General features: G+C 33.7%; 1 protein-coding gene across 9 annotated transcripts; it reads left to right on the top strand.

The window, feature by feature from the left end:
* The first annotated feature begins 9784 nt into the window (after positions 1-9784).
* LOC102608724 (uncharacterized) lies at positions 9785-17633 on the top strand. 9 transcript variants are annotated; one of them, XR_008055652.1, is made up of 8 exons: positions 9785-10128; positions 11921-12015; positions 12312-14786; positions 15886-16196; positions 16300-16404; positions 16529-16574; positions 17074-17178; positions 17278-17633. XR_008055652.1 is itself a non-coding variant. In XM_052443135.1 (6 exons), exons 3-5 carry the CDS (start codon positions 12331-12333, stop codon positions 15721-15723), a joined length of 3219 nt encoding a protein of 1072 aa, XP_052299095.1. In that variant the 5' UTR covers positions 9785-10128; positions 11963-12015; positions 12312-12330; the 3' UTR covers positions 15724-15739; positions 15886-16034. The 9 variants fall into 9 exon arrangements, 6 of the variants coding, with proteins under 6 accessions (XP_052299095.1, XP_052299094.1, XP_052299093.1 ...); XR_008055653.1 differs by lacking the exon at positions 16529-16574; XR_008055654.1 differs by lacking the exon at positions 17074-17178.
* Positions 17634-20126: the final 2493 nt, after the last annotated feature.

The following is a 20126-nucleotide window of genomic DNA, read 5'->3' as shown; positions in this document are numbered from 1 at the left end:
TGTCAGTATTTATCAGCTTGGTCAAAACATCTGCTAGGTTCTCCTTCGTATGGATTTTATGTAAATCCACACTTTCATCTTCCACTACTTCTCGAATGAAGTGATACTGAACTCCTATGTGCTTTATCCTAGAATGAAAGATTGGATTCCTTGCAATATGCAAAGCACTATGACTGTCACAAAACACAGAAATTTTCTCTTGTTTGTGCCCGAGCTCCTCCAATAACCTTTGTATCCGAATAGTTTCCTTGCAAGCTTGTATAACTGCCATGTATTTTGCTTATGTTGTAGATAAAGCCACAACGGTCTGCAATTTCGAAACCCAGCTTACAGCTGCTCTCGTAAGTGTAAACACATAACCAGTAGTGGATTTTCTTTTATCAAGATCTCCTGCAAAATCTGAATCCACATAGCCTCTGACAATAAATTCGGATCCTCCATAACATAATGCAACATTTGAGGTTTCTCTGATGCATCTCAGAATCCTCTTCATAGCTATCCAATATTCTCCACCAGAATTCGTCATGTATCGACTGACTGCTCCCACTGCTTGTGCAATGTCTGGTCTTGTACATATCATAGCGAACATCAAACTATCCACTGCTGATGCATACGGTACTCGAGACATATCCTTCCCCACTGCTTCATTTTTAGGACACATACTTGAGGATAATTTGAAATTAACAGGAAGTGGGGTAGAAATTGACTTATAATCTTGCATAAGTGCCGCAAAATTTTCTTCAAGTAGTTCTTTTGTGAAAGCTAAATCTTCATGTTATTTCTATCTCGATGAATTTGCATCCCTAGAATCTTGTTTGCTGGTTCCAAGTCCTTCATTTCAAACTCCTTATCCAACTGTGCCTTCAATTCTTGGACTCGATCTTTGTTGGGGCCTGCTGCCAACATGTCATCTATATACAACAGCAAAATAATGAAATCATTTTCTTCAAACCTCTTGTAATATACACAATGGTCTGAACTGAGTCTGTTGTATCCAAGGCTTATGACGAAGGAATCAAATCTCTTAGACCAACACATCGGTGCCTGTTTGAGACCGTATAGAGATTTGTTCAACCTGCAAACCAAGTTTTCCTTTCCTGTTTCTGCAAAACCTTCTGGTTGGAGCATATATATTTCTTCTTCAAGTTTTCCATGAAGAAATGCTGTTTTCACATCTAACTGCTCAAGATGTAAGTCAAGTATAGCAAACATCGCCAAGACTACTCTGATTGTTGTGAGTCGAACTACCGGAGAAAATATCTCGTTGAAGTCAATATCTTCTTTCTAAGCATATCCTTTCACCACAAATCTTGCATGATACCGCTCCACTTGATCATTGCCATCACGTTTGATCTTGTAGACCCATTTGTTTCCAATGGCTTTTCTTCCGTATGGTAGTGGTACAAGTTTCTATGTCTTGTTCTTGTGTAGAGCTTCAATTTCTTCCTGCATTGCTGTCATCCACAAAGCAACATCTGAGCTTTCTAAAGATTCATGGAAAGTTGATGGCTCTTCATCCTCTGTTAGAAGACAGTATGCAACGTTGATCTCTGTGACATACTTCGAGTGCCACATTGGTGGTCATCTCTCACGAGTTGATCGACGAACTTTTGGAGCCTCGGACTCGATTGGTTCTTGTTCCTCGTGCTCTAGTGCTGCTTCAGAAGAATCTGAATCTTCTGGATTATTTTCGACATATACTGACACAGTCTCTGACTTTTCTTTTTTAGTGCCATCATCCTCATCTCTCCTTTGCAGTTGATCTTCTACAATGATAACATCTCTGCTGATGACGATCTTGTGGGCAGTGGGGTCCCACATACGATACCCCTTTATTCTATCAGCATATCCCAAGAAGATACATGTTCTAGATTTTGGATCCAGCTTTGTTCTTTCTTGGGCATTGTACATCACGTACACAGGACATCCAAATGCATGTAGGTAGGAATAATCAGTTGGCTTTCCAGTCCACATCTCTATTGCTGTCTTCAGCCCAATAGTTGTAGATGGCAATCGATTTACTATATAACAGACAGTTTTGGCTGCTTCTGCCCAGAATGAATTGGGTAGACCAGCAGTCCTCAACATAGCTCTTATCCGTTTTGTAAGAGTTCTATTCATCCGCTCTGCCAAACCATTTTGTTGAGGAGTGTATGCCACCGTGAACTGTCTCTGAATACCTTCTTACTTACAGAAAATAAGAAACTAGCCGTTTATATACTCTCCACCATTATCCGTCCTTAAGCACTTGATCGTTTTATCAGATTCAAGTTCCACCCGCACTTTGTATTCTTTAAACACTATAAATACATATGACTTTTTCTTAATTAGATACACCCTACATCTTCTGCAATAATCATCAATGAAAGTCACCATGTACTTTGCACTTCCCATGGATATATCCGGTGATTCCCAAATATCAGAATGAATCAAGTCTAGAATGCATTTACTTCTAGCAATAGATCTACTGAATTTTAATCTATGATGCTTACTTGTAACACAATACTCGCAAAATGTTAAACTTACCGATTTGAGCCCCGGAAGTAATTTTCGCTCAGAGAGAATCTTCAAACCTTGTTCTGACATGTGGCCAAGTTTGAGATGCCACATCATCATTGACTCTTCTCCATTTGACACGACACACGCATCAGTCTCCTGTAGTGTTTCTCCTTTAAGCATGAATAAATCAGCACCGATCTTTTCTGCCTTCATCAATACAAGCGCGCCTTTAACGATCTTCATAATTCCATTATCCATATGAGTTTTGTACCCATGACTATCCATTTGTCCCAAAGACAATAGATTTTTCTTCAGGCCGTTGACATGTCGTACTTCCCCAATTGTGCGAATTGTACCATCAAATATTTTTATTTTGATAGTACCAATACTAGCAATCTCCAAGGCATGATCATTATCCATATATACAAATCCTCCTGAGATAGGTTTATATGTGTGGAACTATTCTCTCCTAGAGGTCATGTGCCAAGTAGCTCCTGAGTCTATAAGTCAGACATCAGACAGTTGTTTTCTGCCTTTTGAAACAGTTGTTGCTTCGCTGTAGAGAATTTCGCCATCATCTGAGGTACTTTCTACACACCCTCGAGCATTTGATGACTCAGGTTCTTTGCCCTCTCTTCTCTTCTGATTACTCCAACACTCTTTCTTGACGTACCCTTTCTTGCCACAGTTATAGCATTTAACATTCTTCTTACTTCTGAATTTTAATCTACCATGATTTTGACTCCCACTGGGGCCACGTTCCGTTGATCTCCCTCTCGTCACCGATAACGCCTCCGCTTGTTGCGAACTTGCTTGTCTATTTTTCTTATTTTTTCGCCTGCTTTCCTCATTTAATACGGAGGCTGCAACATGACCGAAAACTTGACTATCCACTGGATTATTGTTCGTCAGGTTGATGATGAGTTGATCATACAAATCTGGTAGACTTTGAAGTAGAAGCTCTGCACGTTCATTTTCCTCTATATTATGACCCAACGTTGTGATTTGTGAAAATAGAGTCTTCAAGGTGTTAATGTGATCGGTCACCATTGTAGATTCCGCCATTCGAAGAGTATAGAGTTTCCTCTTCAAGAAGATTTTGTTGTGTAGTGACTTGGCCTCGTACAATTTTGTGAGAGTATCCCATATTTCCTTCGCTGTATTTTTCTCTACCACACTGGATAATACTCCGTCTGCAAGTGCCAAGTGTAGATTAGAAATGGCGTTGTCGTCTACCTCGTTCCACTTGTCATCAGTTATCTCCATAGGCCTTTCTCCAATTGTTGCCAAGCAATTATTTTTCCTCAATACTGCTTTTATCTTCATTTTTCACAACGAAAAATTATTTCCGTTAAACTTCTCAATTTCATACTTTGCCGCCATTTTGTTGATAAATACCGCACACAAGCTAGTGCACCACCATGAATAGTTGTGAGTATGTGTGAGAATACACACCAAGAAAGTTCCCAGGAAAGTCTAGAGGAGTCACAATGGTCCCACTTAAAACCCAGACTCCTTAAGTTCTTATCGCCTTTGTGACAGAACTTTCCTAGACATGTACAAAACCACATAGTTGCTTTACTCACACCACTATTCCCTTTGCATCGCAAAATTCTTGAATCGCTCCCACCGTTTCACGTGAATAATATAGTATACGTGAACAGTATCGTATACGTGAATAGTACCCCTTATGTGAACAGTACCCGACTCTAAAAATACAACCAATAGCTCTGATACTACTGTTAGAAATTTGGTGGGTGAAGAAGGACCGTAGCTAAAATAAAATTAAAAGAAAATAAAGAACAAGCACAAAAAATAGACACCAGAAAATTACGTGGTTTGACTTTTAGCGTACGTCTACGGGCGAAAACATAAAGAAATATTTTACTAGTAAAAAGGAGTTACAAGTATTGTAGTATTTTAGCTCACTTCCCAAAACCCCAATACACCAAAACTCTCAAATCACTATAACAAGAACTTATAATTTCAAGCTCTCTAAACTCTCTCTCAAAAAATGCCTCTAAAAAATTAGATGCTGAAATCGAAATGGAGATCTCCCCTTTTATAGCCTAAATTGGCTATTAAAATAATTTACTTTTTTTTTCTTATTTTTCTTCTTTCTCTTGTCAAAGCCGTGTGCTTCTTTTCCTTTGGGCGGCACCTCCCTCATCTCTTTTTCTTCTCTCTTTCTTCTTTTTCTTCTGTTTCTCTTTTGTTTATTTCTTTGGACGGCACCTCCCAACCCAGACTTTGACACTTGAATGGGAAAATTCCTCCTCGACTCATAGAGCTAAATGCATTGGCTATTTTCAGCGTGGCATTCAATAACTTATCGGGCAAAACACTAGATAGAGTGGCCCAATTTGGAACTTTCGAAGAGGATAGCTACGAGGGAAACCCTTTTTCTTTGTAGACAACCATTGCTCAAAAGTTGCAATGAAAATGGACCATCACTAGCTGTGACACCTGAATCTTCGATTAGTAATGAAGAAGATGATTGTTTAATTGACATGGACAGTTTCCACATCACTTTTACGGTATCTTATGTACTTGTGATCTTGGCGATCCTTGGAGTCTTATGGGTGAATCCTTATTGGCGACGCAAGTGGTTTTTTCTTATTGAAATGTGGATTACCTTTGGCTACTATTTTATTATAGACAATCTTATTTCCAGAAGATTCTGTAGTGGATTAATGTAGTTGCATTATTAGTGAATCTGATTGGCGATGCAGGTGGTTTTTTCTTGTCGAAGTGTGAATAACCTCTCGCTACTATTTCATTATAGACAATCTTATTTCCAGAATAGTGGATTTATGTAGTTGCGTTATTGCTTTGTTTTGTATGTAAATTTTAAAGATTTATCCAATAACATCATTTGTATATAATTAATGACATAGCCTGAAGCAATTTTCAAGATTTTGATCAAAAGTACGAGTCAATATACAAGATTGAAACAAAAAGAATATCAGATCCGAGTAGCTTCATGTTACTCTGTTTTTAATCACATTATTTTTGAAAAATAATTTTACGTTTTGGATTGACGCTTTGGCAGAAAATACCAACGTACTAAAAAATTAAACCTCATTGTTTTTTAAAATAAACATTAAATAACGCTAAACACAAAAAATAAGTAATCTCTTAATTAGTTATTCTCAAACCAACCACTGCAGGATCCATTACTTATACCGACTTCATTTTATTGAATATGAAATAGAAGAAGATGAAAAAGAAGATCAATTATGAAAACCAATAGTTTGAAAAATTCATATTAGTTAAAGCCAATGGGATTTTAACCTCGAGATATGCCCCCAAATAGATGGGACTGTAGATTGAATTTTTTGAGAGTTAGATGTTATAAATCTCCTACTGTTGGTTTTTTTTTTCTTTTTTTTCCTAACAGGATTGCATTCAAATGCTAGAAGAAATTGATCACTCACAGAAACTCTCTCCTCGGCAAAGTTTGATATGATATATTCAACGTTCTGTGTTACTGTTCTTTGATTTTAAAATTTTGTGGCCAATCTTTTAAATTTTTCCTGTTTACGACTGTTCAGCATATGTTGAAGTGTTTAAACATTTGCCAAGTTTTCAACCATTGGGGCCCAAAAGAGTTCCCCTCCATGCTGATAGTATTATAGACGAAATATTAGTTTGGCATTGATAAATACATGTTTGTTATACCCTTTGGTCGGTTTGTTCTAATGGTGTTGCTATTTCTTTTCTTTGTTACAAGCCGTCTCACCCCAACCCCAAAAAGTAAAGAAAGAAGGTATTGAAAAATCTCGTGCGCATGTCCCAGCTATTAGTCTATGCAACACTAACTTTCCTTCTCTCTAATTCCAGAGATGTCTTCCCCGTGTGGATTTGGATGAGCACTTTGTCTCACACACGGTAATCATTAACTTTTCATTTTATAATTTCTTTTCTTTTTCTTTTTTCCTCTTTGCATTAATATATCGTTTGTCTCGCTTGGAAACTTTAGTTCTTTCTTTAGAATATGTTTATCATACATGGATTGCTTCCCCTTGTCGCTTGTGAGATTTTATATTTTATTATTTCGAACTATCTAGATGATTGCTATTTACATGAACTCATCTGAATACTCAGAATTTCCTCATATTGAAACTTTGATGTTTGATGGCCTTAAGGATTGTTTCTTTTTCTTTTTCATTTTTGGAGTGGCTGAGAAACTAATAAAAGTATATTAGTAATAGGGAATTAATGCCCGTAGGAGAGAGACTAGAAGTCCACTAAAAATAAGGAAAAAATTCCTTATGCCAAAGCTACAACACTCCAATATGAGACTTTCCATCCCTATTAAGATAAAATTGCCTCCCAATTATTCAAGATGTGTATAAAAAAATACATTTTTAAATTCTGAAGAAATAGAGAAGCCCAGGATTTTAACTCTGTCCCAAAGATAACAGAATCCTCCATGACATAGTCCCAAAATTTCTTAAATTTCTTCCAGCCACAAGACCAAAAATATAGCCACTACAGCACAATCCAACTGATGCCTTCCCCCACCTCTGAAGCTTAAATTTTTTTCCCGAAAGGTCTAAATAACAGGGTAAAGGGCAGGCCATCTCAAATTGATATTCTCTTTTGATCACTAAAATGAAGCAATGGATAATGAAGAACCAAGGGCATGTTTGGTTATAGTATTAAGAGGGTATTAAAATACTGTTCACATTAGTTTAATATCAATATCATGTTTAGCAAAATTTTGCAAGAGATTAAGGGGTATACTAATGCAGCAAACTGCCACATTAGCTAAACCTGACTGGGAGTCGGGAAAAGCTAATGCGGCAGTTTGCCGCATTAGCTTTTGTGCTTTTGCATTTGCTGCTTCTTTTTTTTTTTTTTTTTTTACTTTTGCTTTTGCTTTTTTTTAATAATAATAAAGAATATAACTTTTTAATATAATATAATATAAAATTTTATTTTTTTTATTTTTATATCATAATTATTAATATAAATTAATAATTTATTATTCATATTTCTAGTTTTATTATATTAAAAATATTACTAAATAATGTATTATTTAATTATATAATAATTAATATATCAAATTGCTTAATAAGTACTTCAATAATATATAAAAATAAGAATATAACTTGATATTACATTATTTAATTATATTATAGTAATTAACATATAAAAATTTAATATAACTAATAAAAATATTTATATATGAATAAATTTAAATAATATTAATTTAAAATAAATGTTATGTTGTCGATTATAAGGCTATAAGCTTCAATCTTTATGGAATTTTTTTAATATTTATACTAAAAAATAAAGTTCAATTTCTAAAATTTAAGACTTCTATATTTTGTATTTTTCTAGGTACTAATAATTTTTATTTTCTAAATATATAATTTAAGTTAATTACAAAAAAAAATATTACAGTACAATGTAGCACCAAACATGGTATAACATTATTATAATACAGTGCTAATTCAATACAGCAGAATACTATACATCAGCATTAAAATAATATAATATAAGATAATACAATAATTATACGCATAAGTGGTTAGTACATTCTGACGCTTTTGTGTACGCAAGACATATCAATCCTATTGATATTGGGATTCACTTTTGATCAATAAAATGACTTTGTGTTTTTAAACTTGGCTTTAGTTACAAGGCTTTGTATTCAACTATACTTTGTAGGTTTCTATTGTCCACTTGTTGTACACAAGTTCCTTGTTTTTTAGTGAGCATTATGTCACGGGATGAGTGTTTTGCGCCACGAACCTGTGCAGCACTTAGGAAACTCTTGTCGAAAATGGTTAAGTAAGCATTTGAGCTTCTCGACTAGTTAAGCCTGGAGGTTTGCGTAAGAACTGGAGAAAAGAGAGCAATGAAGTCGAATAAGAGAAATTCATGCCTTATTTATAGGGAGTCTTGTCAAGCTCTAAAACTTTAGAGAATTCTATCAGTTTGACTAAATATCTAGATATTTACATATGCTAGAAATGTGTAGAGAATTTTAGATATGTACAAACTTGAGATGTGCAGTTAGCTAGAAAATTTTAGAATCGAGCCAAGTTAGCACTCTTGGCCTTGTATTAGGCTCATGGCCTGAAATTGTGGACAATTAGGCTAGCAACTTAGGTGATCCACAACAATTAGCATTGGTGGGGAAGGAGAAAACAAAATCGAATTAAACACAAATGTTTCTGACTATGAAGAACAGTGAGTTCATTTCCGATCTGTTTCTCTATTTTCCAGCCTGGCAAGTGGTCTTTCAACTCACACGGTTCTGAAGAACAGTGAGCAGGCACCATGGTATTATTTTATTGCATGGTCTTGCTTTTCACATTGTAAGCCCAGCTTCCATCGTGGGTTATATAATTCACTTCGTCAAAGTAACCCTCAAAAAGCTTGTCACGTAAACATCAATTGACCCATCCGCAGCATGTTAATTGATATCCTTGAGATAAATTTATATGCGAATGCACCCTCGAATGCTTATATACATAAAATTTTCATGAAAGTTTGTGTGCCGGCATGCCTGCCTGTGAGCACGCTTGCACCTTTTGCACCTATTTTGAGTTTTTGTTGTCCGTCAGCTAATGGCTGGACAAACAGTGGTATTGAATATGTGTTGCATTGAGTGACCAAAATAATGATATTATTTGTTTATGTAATTTGCTAGAATGCTCTTTGTGATGCTGTGCTTCATCCACCGCAGGGCACCAATTTTTACTGAAGAGGTACTAGGTGAGGATGGAGAGGGTCAAATCATACCCCCACCTGAAAGGCCCTTCTGGGCTAAATATGTAAGTATTCTCAAATACTATTGTTGTATTCGAACAAACTGTGCAAGATGAACGATTGAATGGAGAAGTTTAATCAAACCGACCTATTTAGTTTGTTTTGGATTTTGGGCAAATTATTTTGGTCCACATAGAAATTGGTAACATCTTCATCATATGCAAGTGACCCGGAAAACATGAATCAAACTGATTATTGAACTTAAATATATCATCTCTTTTTCAGTGGATGTGCTTGATTCTCCTGGGACTAATAGTCATCAATGCCCACTACAAGAAAAAACAGAATACTTGACATTTTTTACTTGATAATTTTTAAGAAATATCAAATATATATGACATTTTGTGAAAAATTGAGTAATTGTGAAATATAAATGACAATTTATTTAAACGTCAAATACTTATGACGTTTTACCAAATAAGTGGAAATATATTATATATTTATTGAATAATTACCATTTACGTTTTCCTTTTATTGACTTAAGAAAAAAACAAAAACGCACATGTTGTGGACCTGTAATTGAAATGGTATTAAGTCCAGATGCCCATCTTGCCCGTCTTCCAAGAATTTCAGCTTGCTTTAGCCTAGTGAGCTTGTTTCGTTCACATATCACATTTGGACTTAATATTCAAAGTAACAGAGGTCCGACCACACGCCATTCCAGAGCTTGTTTCGTTCACATATCACATCTTTTAAGAAAATTCAAGCTCGTATTTCTTTTCAATAATCACCTCGCATTTTTTATCAATCACTCAATTTCGAATTTCATCTCCATCCTCTTTCGAAGAAGAACGCACAAAGAATTTCAGCTTGCTTTAGCCTCATTTGCTTCTCGAATTTCAGGTTTTGTTTCCTTTAATTTTGATAATTTTTTTCTACTTCTCTCTTTCTGGTTTGATAATTTTAGGGTTATAGTTGAATTATTTGTATTTTTAAACAATCTAGGGTTGATTTAATTGATTCCAAGTGTCGTATCTGCTCTGCTATTTGAATGCACATTACTTGTTTGATGAAATGTCTCTTTAAAAGATTATTTTTGTTTTTAACAAGCATCTTATTGAGATGTTTCTCGTAATATATTAACGTAATGCACTTAGCTTCATGTTGTGAAAATTTTAATGTACTCGCAAGCGCACGAATCTAGAAATAGAGTAGTGGTAACGAGGTCGATCCCACAGGAATTGTTATAAATTGAAAAGTCTAATTTAAATCTAAAATTAATATTAATTCTAACCTAGTTGACCAAATTGAGTTTTATGAGAAATTAAACTAATTAAACTAAGAAAACAATTAAAGCAAATGAGAATTCAATGAGATAAAAATTACCAAGGTTTCGAAATCCACCACTATTCAACTAGTAATTATCTAATTATTAATTAATTCTCAATTTTAGAGTGACAACTCGAAATCAATCTGTGTCATCTCATGGATATAACAATTAAGCCCAAGTAATTAAATCTAATGTAGGTTCTTTTTCTGCTTAATAATATGACATCTAAGAATCTCATGTAAACACATTGAATAACAAAGAGTCAAAGTTTCCTAAGCACTCCATGTAAACAATTTAATGAAAGACATAAAATCAAAGATAATCATGTATAAACTTTATAGATCCAAGCATAGAATTAATCGAATATTAATCCTAACAATCAATAATGCATGACAGAATTGATGAAAAGATTTTATTAACATCCAATTAATCATGTGAAATAAGAACCATAATCATCAAAGAACATATATAGGGAATTAATTAAATAAAAAGATAATTATTTTATTGAATAGGGTTTTATCCTTAACCTCAGTGTAAGAAAATTAGCTAAACATACTTGAATTGGGAGTAACACAAGAAATAAAATCAGCCATGAAAGCTGAAATATTGCTACTGCCGATTGCTCTCTTCCAGCCCTTGCGTCTGCACTCCCTTCTGGCGGCTCCTCTAATTCAAAAGCAAAACTCCCTTTTATATTGCTTGGCCACCGAATCCTATTGTGATTCTAATAACTAAACCAACTTTTACAAGCTAAAGCCCTAAGCTTGCCACGTAATTGAAAACAATAAAAGCCAAAAGCTATTGATTTCCTTCCTTTATTCTACTTTGACTTTCCATTCAAAAGCTTAATTAAGAGCTTTGTTTTTATGTGCTGCCCACTTTAGCTTTAACCTTCTTCTTTGTTTGCACGTGGATGGTGAATGCATTTGTTGAGTTCGGTTTTCTTGGCTTGAATTAACATGCATATAAGCATAATTGCTTCCAAGTTAATTAATCTTTAATGCTCACAAATTGAACTCCTTTGTGCCATTTTTATCCATAATCTCCAATTAATTCCCTATTCAATAAAATAATTCAATTAATTAAAAATAACAAATAAATATAACTAACAATTATTTAATTAATGGTAAAATATGTATGTATTATATGCTCATCACTTCAATTTGGTCTGTTTAATACATTTTAACAAAGGAAACTTACAGAACTGCAACAATTCTCAAATTGCTTGCAAATTAGAAGTAATGTTATTGATTTTTATTAATTAATGAGATTTTAATTTATTGAGTCTGTAAACTCACTCTAAGAAGTGATTATTGCTTCAATTTAGTCTGTTTCATACATTTTCATTCTCATTATAAATGACAGTCACCTCTCATTTTTTCATCAATCACTCAACCTATAAAGAAGAACCCACGAAGAAGTTCAACTTGCTTCAGCTTCATTCGCTTCTTGAATTTCAGGTATTTTTCTTTTAATTTTGATTTTTTTAATTCTCTCTTTCTAGTTTGATAATTTTAGTGTTATACTTGAATTAATTGTATTTTTAATTGATACTAAGTCTTATATCCGTTCTCGTTCAACAAACAAAGAATGCACAAATAATTTTCACTTTCATTCTTAATTAGTAAAATTGTGATCTCATTGCCTTATTTTTTGGGGTTAATTATATAATTTTATCAGTTGTTCTTGAGGTTGCAAACAATATCATTTTTTAATATTAATAAAACTAAATGAATATTATGTGATGCATTTGCAGGAAAGTTAGTAGTTTAAATATGGATAAATCTTGGATGTTGATGGATAGAACGTCTATAGAATATGAAAGTGGGGTAAATGAGTTTCTCAAGTTTGCAATACTTCATGCTAGTAATCCTGAACTTTTAAGATGTCCATGCCAAGCATGTGGTAATTTGGTCTTTCATGTACCTGCTGAGATAAGAAATCATCTTTATTGGAAAGGTATTGACCAAAGCTATCAGACATGGACTTGGCATGGAGAAGGAGCTTCTAGTAGACGACCATCAAATGTAAAAGCTTCATTTGATGGCAGTCGACAAGATAATGAAGCTGCTGATACAGTAGAAATAGTTAATGATGCATTTGACACTGGTAATGGTGACCCCAAGTCTTTCGAAACTCTACTTAAAGATGCTGAAAAACCTTTGTTTCCTGGCTGTGTGAAATTCACTAAGTTATCTGCCTTAATAAGGCTTTACAACATTAAAGGAAGAAATGGATGGTCAAACAAAAGTTTTTCAGATTTACCAAGTTGTTTATCAGATATGCTTCCTGGTAAAAATGAAATACCTTTATCCGTATATGAAGCAAAGAAGATTATGGTTGCATTAGGCTTAGAATATGAAAAAATACATGCATGTCCCAACGATTGCATCCTATATAGAAAAGAATATAAGGATTTATCTGCATGTCCCACTTGTGGAATGTCAAGATGGAAGAGTCCCAAGAAAAGTAAGGGAATTCCTGCTAAAATCTTATGGTATTTTCCTCCTATACCAAGGTTTAAAAGGATGTTTCAATCTCCTCTAACTGCAAAAGACTTAATTTGGCATGCCAATGAAAGAGTGATTGATGGCAAACTACGTCACTCAGCTGACTCACCGTCATGGAGGCTAGTGGACCAAAAATGGCCAGATTTCGCTGCAGAAGAAAGAAATCTTCAGCTGGCTATTTCTACAGATGAGATAAATCCCCATAAAAACTTTCACAGTTCATATAGTTGTTGGCCAATTGTTATGATTACTTATAATCTTCCTCCTTGGTTATGCATGAAAAGAAAATTCATGATGTTGACTATGCTAATATCTGGTCCACGACAGCCCGGTAACGATATTGATGTCTATTTTTCACCACTGATTGATGACTTGAAAACTTTGTGGAAAGTTGGTGTCCAAATTTATGATGCATATGGACAAGAATTATTTACTCTACGAGCTGTCTTGTTGTGGACAATTAGTGATTTTCCTGCTTATGGGAACTTGTCTGGATGCTCAGTTAAAGGATATTTTGCATGTCCTATATGTGGGGAAGATACACAGTCCTGTAGACTTAAGAATGGGAAGAAAAATGTGTACATGCGCCATAGGCGATATCTCCCAAAATCTCACTTGTTTCGAGATTTAACAAAGGCTTTTGATGGTAAACCAGAAAGAGACTTTCCTTCTAAGCCGTTAAGTGGTGAAGAAACATTAAGAAAGGTTGAAGGGATTCAAAACTCACGGGGGAAGAAAACTAGAAAGCGTAAAAAATTAGATTCTGATGAAAAAATTTGCTGGAAAAAGAAATCAATATTTTTTTCTCTCGAGTATTGGAAACATTTGCATGTTCGCCATATGTTAGATGTAATGCACATTGAAAAAAATGTGTGCGAAAGTATATATGGTACATTATTGAACATTCCAGGAAAAGCAAAAGATGGACTTAATTCTCGGTTGGACCTTGTTGATTTCAATATTAGGAAAGAATTAGAACCTGTTGTTGAAGGGAATCACACTTATTTACCTACTGCATGTTATTCCTTGACTAGAGTGGAAAAAGTAATGTTTTGCGAAACATTATTTAATCTGAAGGTTCCTGAAGGATACTATTCAAACTTTAAAAATCTTGTATCAATGAGTGATTTAAAGCTTATTGGGTTGAAATCTCATGATTGTCATGCTTTGATGCAACAACTCCTACCATTGGCTATTCGAGGAATGTTGCCAAAACCTGTTAGATATGCCATCACTAGACTTTGCTTTTTCTTCAATGATCTTTGTAGCAAAGTTGTGGATGTAGAGAAGTTAAACCAAATACAAAAGGATCTTGTGGTCACAATTAATTTATTTGAAATGTATTTCCTTCCTGAATTTTTTGATATCATGGTTCATTTAACTGTGCATCTTGTTAGAGAAGTCAGATTATGTGGGCCTGTATATCTTAGATGGATGTATCCCTTTGAAAGATTTTTAAAATATCTAAAAGGGTATGTGCGGAATAAAAATCGTCCCGAAGGTTGTATTGCTGAATGTTACATTGTAGAGGAGGCAATTGAATTTTGCACAGAATATTTACCCAATGTGGATCCAATTGGAATTCCAATTGCAAGGACGAATAATATAGAAATTGAGGGTCTGCTTCCTGGTGGTCGTTTAATTGATATTGATCGTGACGAATGGAAGCAAGCACACCATTATGTTTTGCGGAACACACAAGCAGTTCAACCTTACATTGAGTAAGTTTTCTTATCTTAACTTTATTAAAACATGGTAGATTCATCACTAATATATTCGTTTTATTATGAATCTTAATCTTAGGATGCATATGACATGGTTGAAATCGAATTATCCTCGCCAATCTAAAAACAAGTGGTTACGAGATGAACATGCTCGAAACTTCATTTACTGGTTACAAGAAAAGGTTTAATAAACTATTTCCTTTTATTTATGAAATTTCTATAAAATTTTATGTATAGGCATAATTTCAACTATTTTCTTTTCTAAATTTTATAGGTTTCAAATGGTAACGATAATCAGTCATCCAAATCATCTTTATTGAAATGGCTAGCACAAGGACCTCACCCTCATGCATTATCATATCTTGGTTATCTTATTAATAATTATCGTTTTCACATAAAAGATCGTGATAATGATAAAACCACTCAAAACAGTGGAGTGACTCTTATAGCTGAAACAGAGCAAATTGCAAGTGCCAAGGACAAGAATCCTATTTTTGGAGAAATGCCTTACTATGGAGTCATTAAAGAAATATGGGTGCTTGACTATCACATGATCCAAATTCCCATATTTAAGTGTGATTGGGTTGAGAGTCATAGTGGTGTTAAAGTTGATGAGCTTGGGACAATCTTAGTTGACCTTAATCGTATAGGTCATAAATCAGATCGTTTTATTCTAGCCTCACAAGCAAAGCAAGTCTTTTATGTAACTGACCAACTAGATCCAAGGTGGTCAGTTGTACGGTTTACTGCAGAAAAAGTTTACATGCATCCTCAACGTGATATGGATTTAGGACATAATGTGGAACTCCACCCTTTCCCTAAAATGATGCCAAATCTTGAAAATTTTGAGAAAGGGGAGAAAGACAGCAAGAATTACAAGCGCGGTGATGGTGAGAAGATCTGGATTCATAATAAAACAATTACGAAAGCTTAATTGTTTGTGTTGTAAAGTAAGTATGTAGTTTATTGTTTCTGAATTTTAATGATTTCACTTCTTTGCTTATTTAAATTAATTATAGTTAATGATGTCCTAATAGCTAAATTATCTATTGATATGTGACAAATGAGTACTTAATATTGCATTGTGCTTTCGCAGGATTATGACCATGGAGGAATATGATGATGATATTATGTCCATGGATGAAATAGATGATGTTGATGTTGATGTAGAAGATCTTGATTTAGAAGACTTTGATACTAATAAGAAGATACAGAAGACTAGAGGAATTGTCAAGATGGAGGGTGTTACTAAGAATCGTTTAATTAGTATTTTTTTCTAACTCTTTATTAATTTGTTAATAGTTGTCATTGGATCTTGCTTGTGATCGACTTGCCCTCAATGGTTGTTCATTATTTGAATTCGGTGAGAAATGAAATCAGTGTTGATATAAAAAAAATTGTAACTGTGTAAGTATATTAAAAATATTTAGCTATAAGTGTACTAGTGGTTTTTGCTATATATATAATTATTGAGTTTAATATTTCATATTTGATTTGTATTTTTTTGTAGTGGGATTCAAATGTTTCTTGCCAAAAAAGGACAGCAAATGAAAAAGATTAATTTGAAATGGAATGATGTTAGATTATTGCAGATCAAAGTATACTTTGTGCAAAGGTTAGATCATTAACATAGCTTAAACTTATTGCAGATTTTACTGAGAAATGTGGTTAAAATGAAGTCTATGAATTGAAGGAGTGACAAATAAATATAGTTTAAACATAGCTTAAACTTATTGCAGATTCATGAAGGAGATTATTGCAGATCAAAGTATACTTTGTGCAAAGGTTAGATCATTAACATAGCTTAAACTTATTGCAGATTTTACAGAGAAATGTGGTTAAAATGAAGTATATGAATTGAAGGAGTGACAAATAAATATAGTTTTCTGTCTTTTGATGTCAATTTAATGAAAAAGATACTTATAATGAAGATGAGATCAACAAAATTCGCTCTAATTAGACCACTTATGTTAGTGACTTGATTTGAAAAAAAATGCAAAAGAGACAAGTAATGCAAGTAAATAGCATATGATTCAATTGAAGTACATTAGTTTATTGTTAATATTTTTCATGCATAGATTTTTCCTTCTCTTTGTGCATAGATATCTTATGCTTTCATTGCATAAGACAACTATATCATCTAGTTGGATTCATAATAAAAGCTCTCAGTTAATTCAATCAAAATTTGCCAATGCCTTACTGGTAACCATGACTTACTTTTTTAGCCTCTTCCTTAAACAATAACAGTAGTATATGGCAGTAATTTTGGTTTCTTGATGTGTAGGGCTATGTGGGAGTGTAGGTGGTGTTGGTGGGGGTGGCATATTTGTTCCTGTACTTAATCTGATTATTGGATTTGATCCAAAATCATCTGTAGCACTATCAAAATGTAAGTGAAACAAACCCCTCTTTTACAGATACAATCTTGGTTGTTCAAGACAATCATATGCTTACTCTCATAGTCGTTTTAACCCTCATGACTGAGCAGGTATGATCACTGGTACTGCGGTTGCTACTGTTGTCTACAATCTAAGGCAAAGGCATCCCACACTTGATATGCCCGTTATCAACTATGACCTTGCACTTTTGTTTCAACCCATGTGGGTTCTGGGGATCAGTATTGGAGTTGCTTTTAATGTGATTTGAAGCACAGGAACACATTTTCCTTTTGTATGTACAACGCTGCTATGAAAAACTTTTGGACCGATGGTGGAATGCTAACTATAGGCTCAATGTATAGTTTTAGAAACAATCTTATTTTAGATTTATACTTAAAGACATTTGATACATTTATACATACAATGCAAGTTCATTTTAATATGAATTCAGGTTTCCTATGCTTTATTATGGTGTTTGAAGTTAGTTGAAATTTTTTGAATTTTATCAAGTTTCAATGTTATAATATATATTATGTGCAGCCCAAGACAAGGAATTATAATATTTGATATTTTTATCAAGTCATTTGCATTTGACCATTTTGAATAATGTCACATGTATATGACTATTATTAAGTGTCATACACATTTGACAATCTTATATTGTGAAAAATATTTGATTATTGTTAATTGACAAAAATAAATGACAATTTTACTAAATGTCAAATAAGCATATTTGACACAGGAATATTTGACACTTTTTAATTGTCAAATATTCATTTATTTGACAGTTTTTAAATATCAATTATTCTCTTTTTTCTTATAATAGCCCGTAACACAATCTATGAATATGCACGAGGAAGGTGTTCAGAAAGGTGGCCCAACCCAGCAGTCAGCAGCCCAACTTAACGTGGGCCAGGCTTTGCTGTCCGAAGAAGATGATGAGTTAGGTCACATGTTTCATGTTGGAAAATTTGTCAGTTAAAGCTAGTGAAATCAATAGGGTTTTAACTTCCGGATATATGGCCCCAAATAGATGGGATCGTAGATTGAATTTTTTTGTTTATTTGATTATAATTTGACAATTACATGTTGTAACTCTCCTACTGTTGGTTATTCTTTTCTAAGTGCTGGAAGAAATTGATCATCACAGCAACGTTCTAGAGGGCAAAGCACTTAAAAGAGTCCTTAATTTTAATCCAAAACAAAAACAATATTTGGGTATTTGTGATTTGAAACAAAACTCCTGCAAATACTTATTTGTATTTGAAATAATACTTGTGCAAATTTTATTGAACTCGCAACCGTATGAATCTATTTCAGTATAGATTTATGGTGACGAATGTCAATCTCACGAGGAAGTATATTTAGTAATGTATAGGATCAATTTTCCTCGTTTGTTTGTGGATTGGTTGGATGTGACTTTTGAACAATATTAGAAAAGAAATTGCGGGAATAAATTAAAGGCAAAACAATGCAAATGGAGCACTTAAGTCTCTGAATTCATGCTTAACACTTCACCATAAGCTTAATATTCCTTTTTAGTTCCAATTAATTTATGAGTGGTTTATTTTCACTCGCTATAGTGCTCGTTTTGGTAAATATGGTATCAAACACTCATTGTGTCAGGAGGAAATAACCTTCTGTTAAATGTGATGTTAAGTACATGTTGTGTTAGGTGATAATAATCTAGTTAATTCTTTGAAACAAATTTTCAGAAGAAAAGCAATCTCCTCTCTCCTTGTCGGTTGATACCAGACCTACTCCTACTCCTCTCGTTTTATTTATTTTTTCCACTAAAAAACTTAGATGCATTATCTGTCAACATTGAGTCAAGATGAACCACTAATACTAGAGGTGAGTTTCTTGCTAATATATATAATGTAAAATGCTCATCGCATCAAACAGTAATGATCTTGCACTAAAGAGCTGGTATACCATGCAAAATTTAGACAAGATTATTATTGTTTGCCAACGATGAATCAAAACAATCCACATAAATTAGAGAGAAAGGCAAATAGACTTAATTGATTAAGCCCATGGATCAGTTGAGGCTTCACCTTTAACTCAAGCTTGAAATTAAATTAGGCACTCATAATTGAACTAATAGTAAAATGATTATTTTATTCGAATATGTAAAAAATAAAAGATAGATAGAGAATTACAAAGCTTAATTTTCAATTCACACTATCAAATTAGGGAGGTGGTGAGCCCCGTATTTATAGATACAATGGGTAAATCACGGTCATCGAGTGAAAACAATTTGGACACATTGGATTGCACCACGTGACAAGCTCTGATGGCTAGACCACATCATCAAGGTTCTGATTTGGTCCAATAATATGCTGCCACATCATTGGTCAATGCCACGTCAGCTAGACCTTACCAAAATCTTAAAATTATAATTTTGCTCTTTATGTCGTTCCTAAGGTTTTCAACTATTCTAAGCTAAAAAATGCTATCTGTTTGTTAGTTGATTTTTCATCAATCATGGAATGACCAAAATATCCCTGAAATACATAAAATATTCAAATTATAACAAAGCACACACAATCAAAGTTTTAAGAACTTAAATATATAAAAGTAAAAATGTTAGTAATACTGGAAGCGCAAAATAACGATTTTACCCTTTATAAATATGCATTCTTCAGCACTTAACACACCCCCAACCAACTTATTGCTACTCCGTAGCAAATTAAGTGATAATATCCAGCAAAACTCAAATTGAAATCTTTTTTGTTATGGGCAATTGTGTTTACTTCTTTAATCAGATTAATGACAAAAATCAAATAAAAATATAAGCATTATCTCTAGCTTTGAAATATTACTCCGACATCAACCATTTACACAAATCAGTTAGTTAAACTCATGCAAAATGATTAATTGTCAAAGCTATATTAATCAAGCAACTTAAAAAAATGACACATCGAACCCCAAAATCTCACGGGTAAGAATGACACCC

Source organism: Citrus sinensis, chromosome 6 (assembly GCF_022201045.2).
Source record: "Citrus sinensis cultivar Valencia sweet orange chromosome 6, DVS_A1.0, whole genome shotgun sequence".
Classification (NCBI taxonomy): Eukaryota; Viridiplantae; Streptophyta; class Magnoliopsida; order Sapindales; family Rutaceae; genus Citrus; species Citrus sinensis.
This window is presented reverse-complemented; position numbering and strand designations above follow the sequence as displayed.

Bases quoted from the DNA above. Each gene is read 5' to 3' on its own strand.
- LOC102608724 (XM_052443135.1), top strand. From the start codon at position 12,331: ATGGATAAATCTTGGATGTTGATGGATAGAACGTCTATAGAATATGAA. The intron at 14,787-14,868 runs GTAAGTTTTCTT...TCTTAATCTTAG, and splicing joins GCAGTTCAACCTTACATTGA to GATGCATATGACATGGTTGA. The intron at 14,972-15,063 runs GTTTAATAAACT...TAAATTTTATAG, and splicing joins TTTACTGGTTACAAGAAAAG to GTTTCAAATGGTAACGATAA.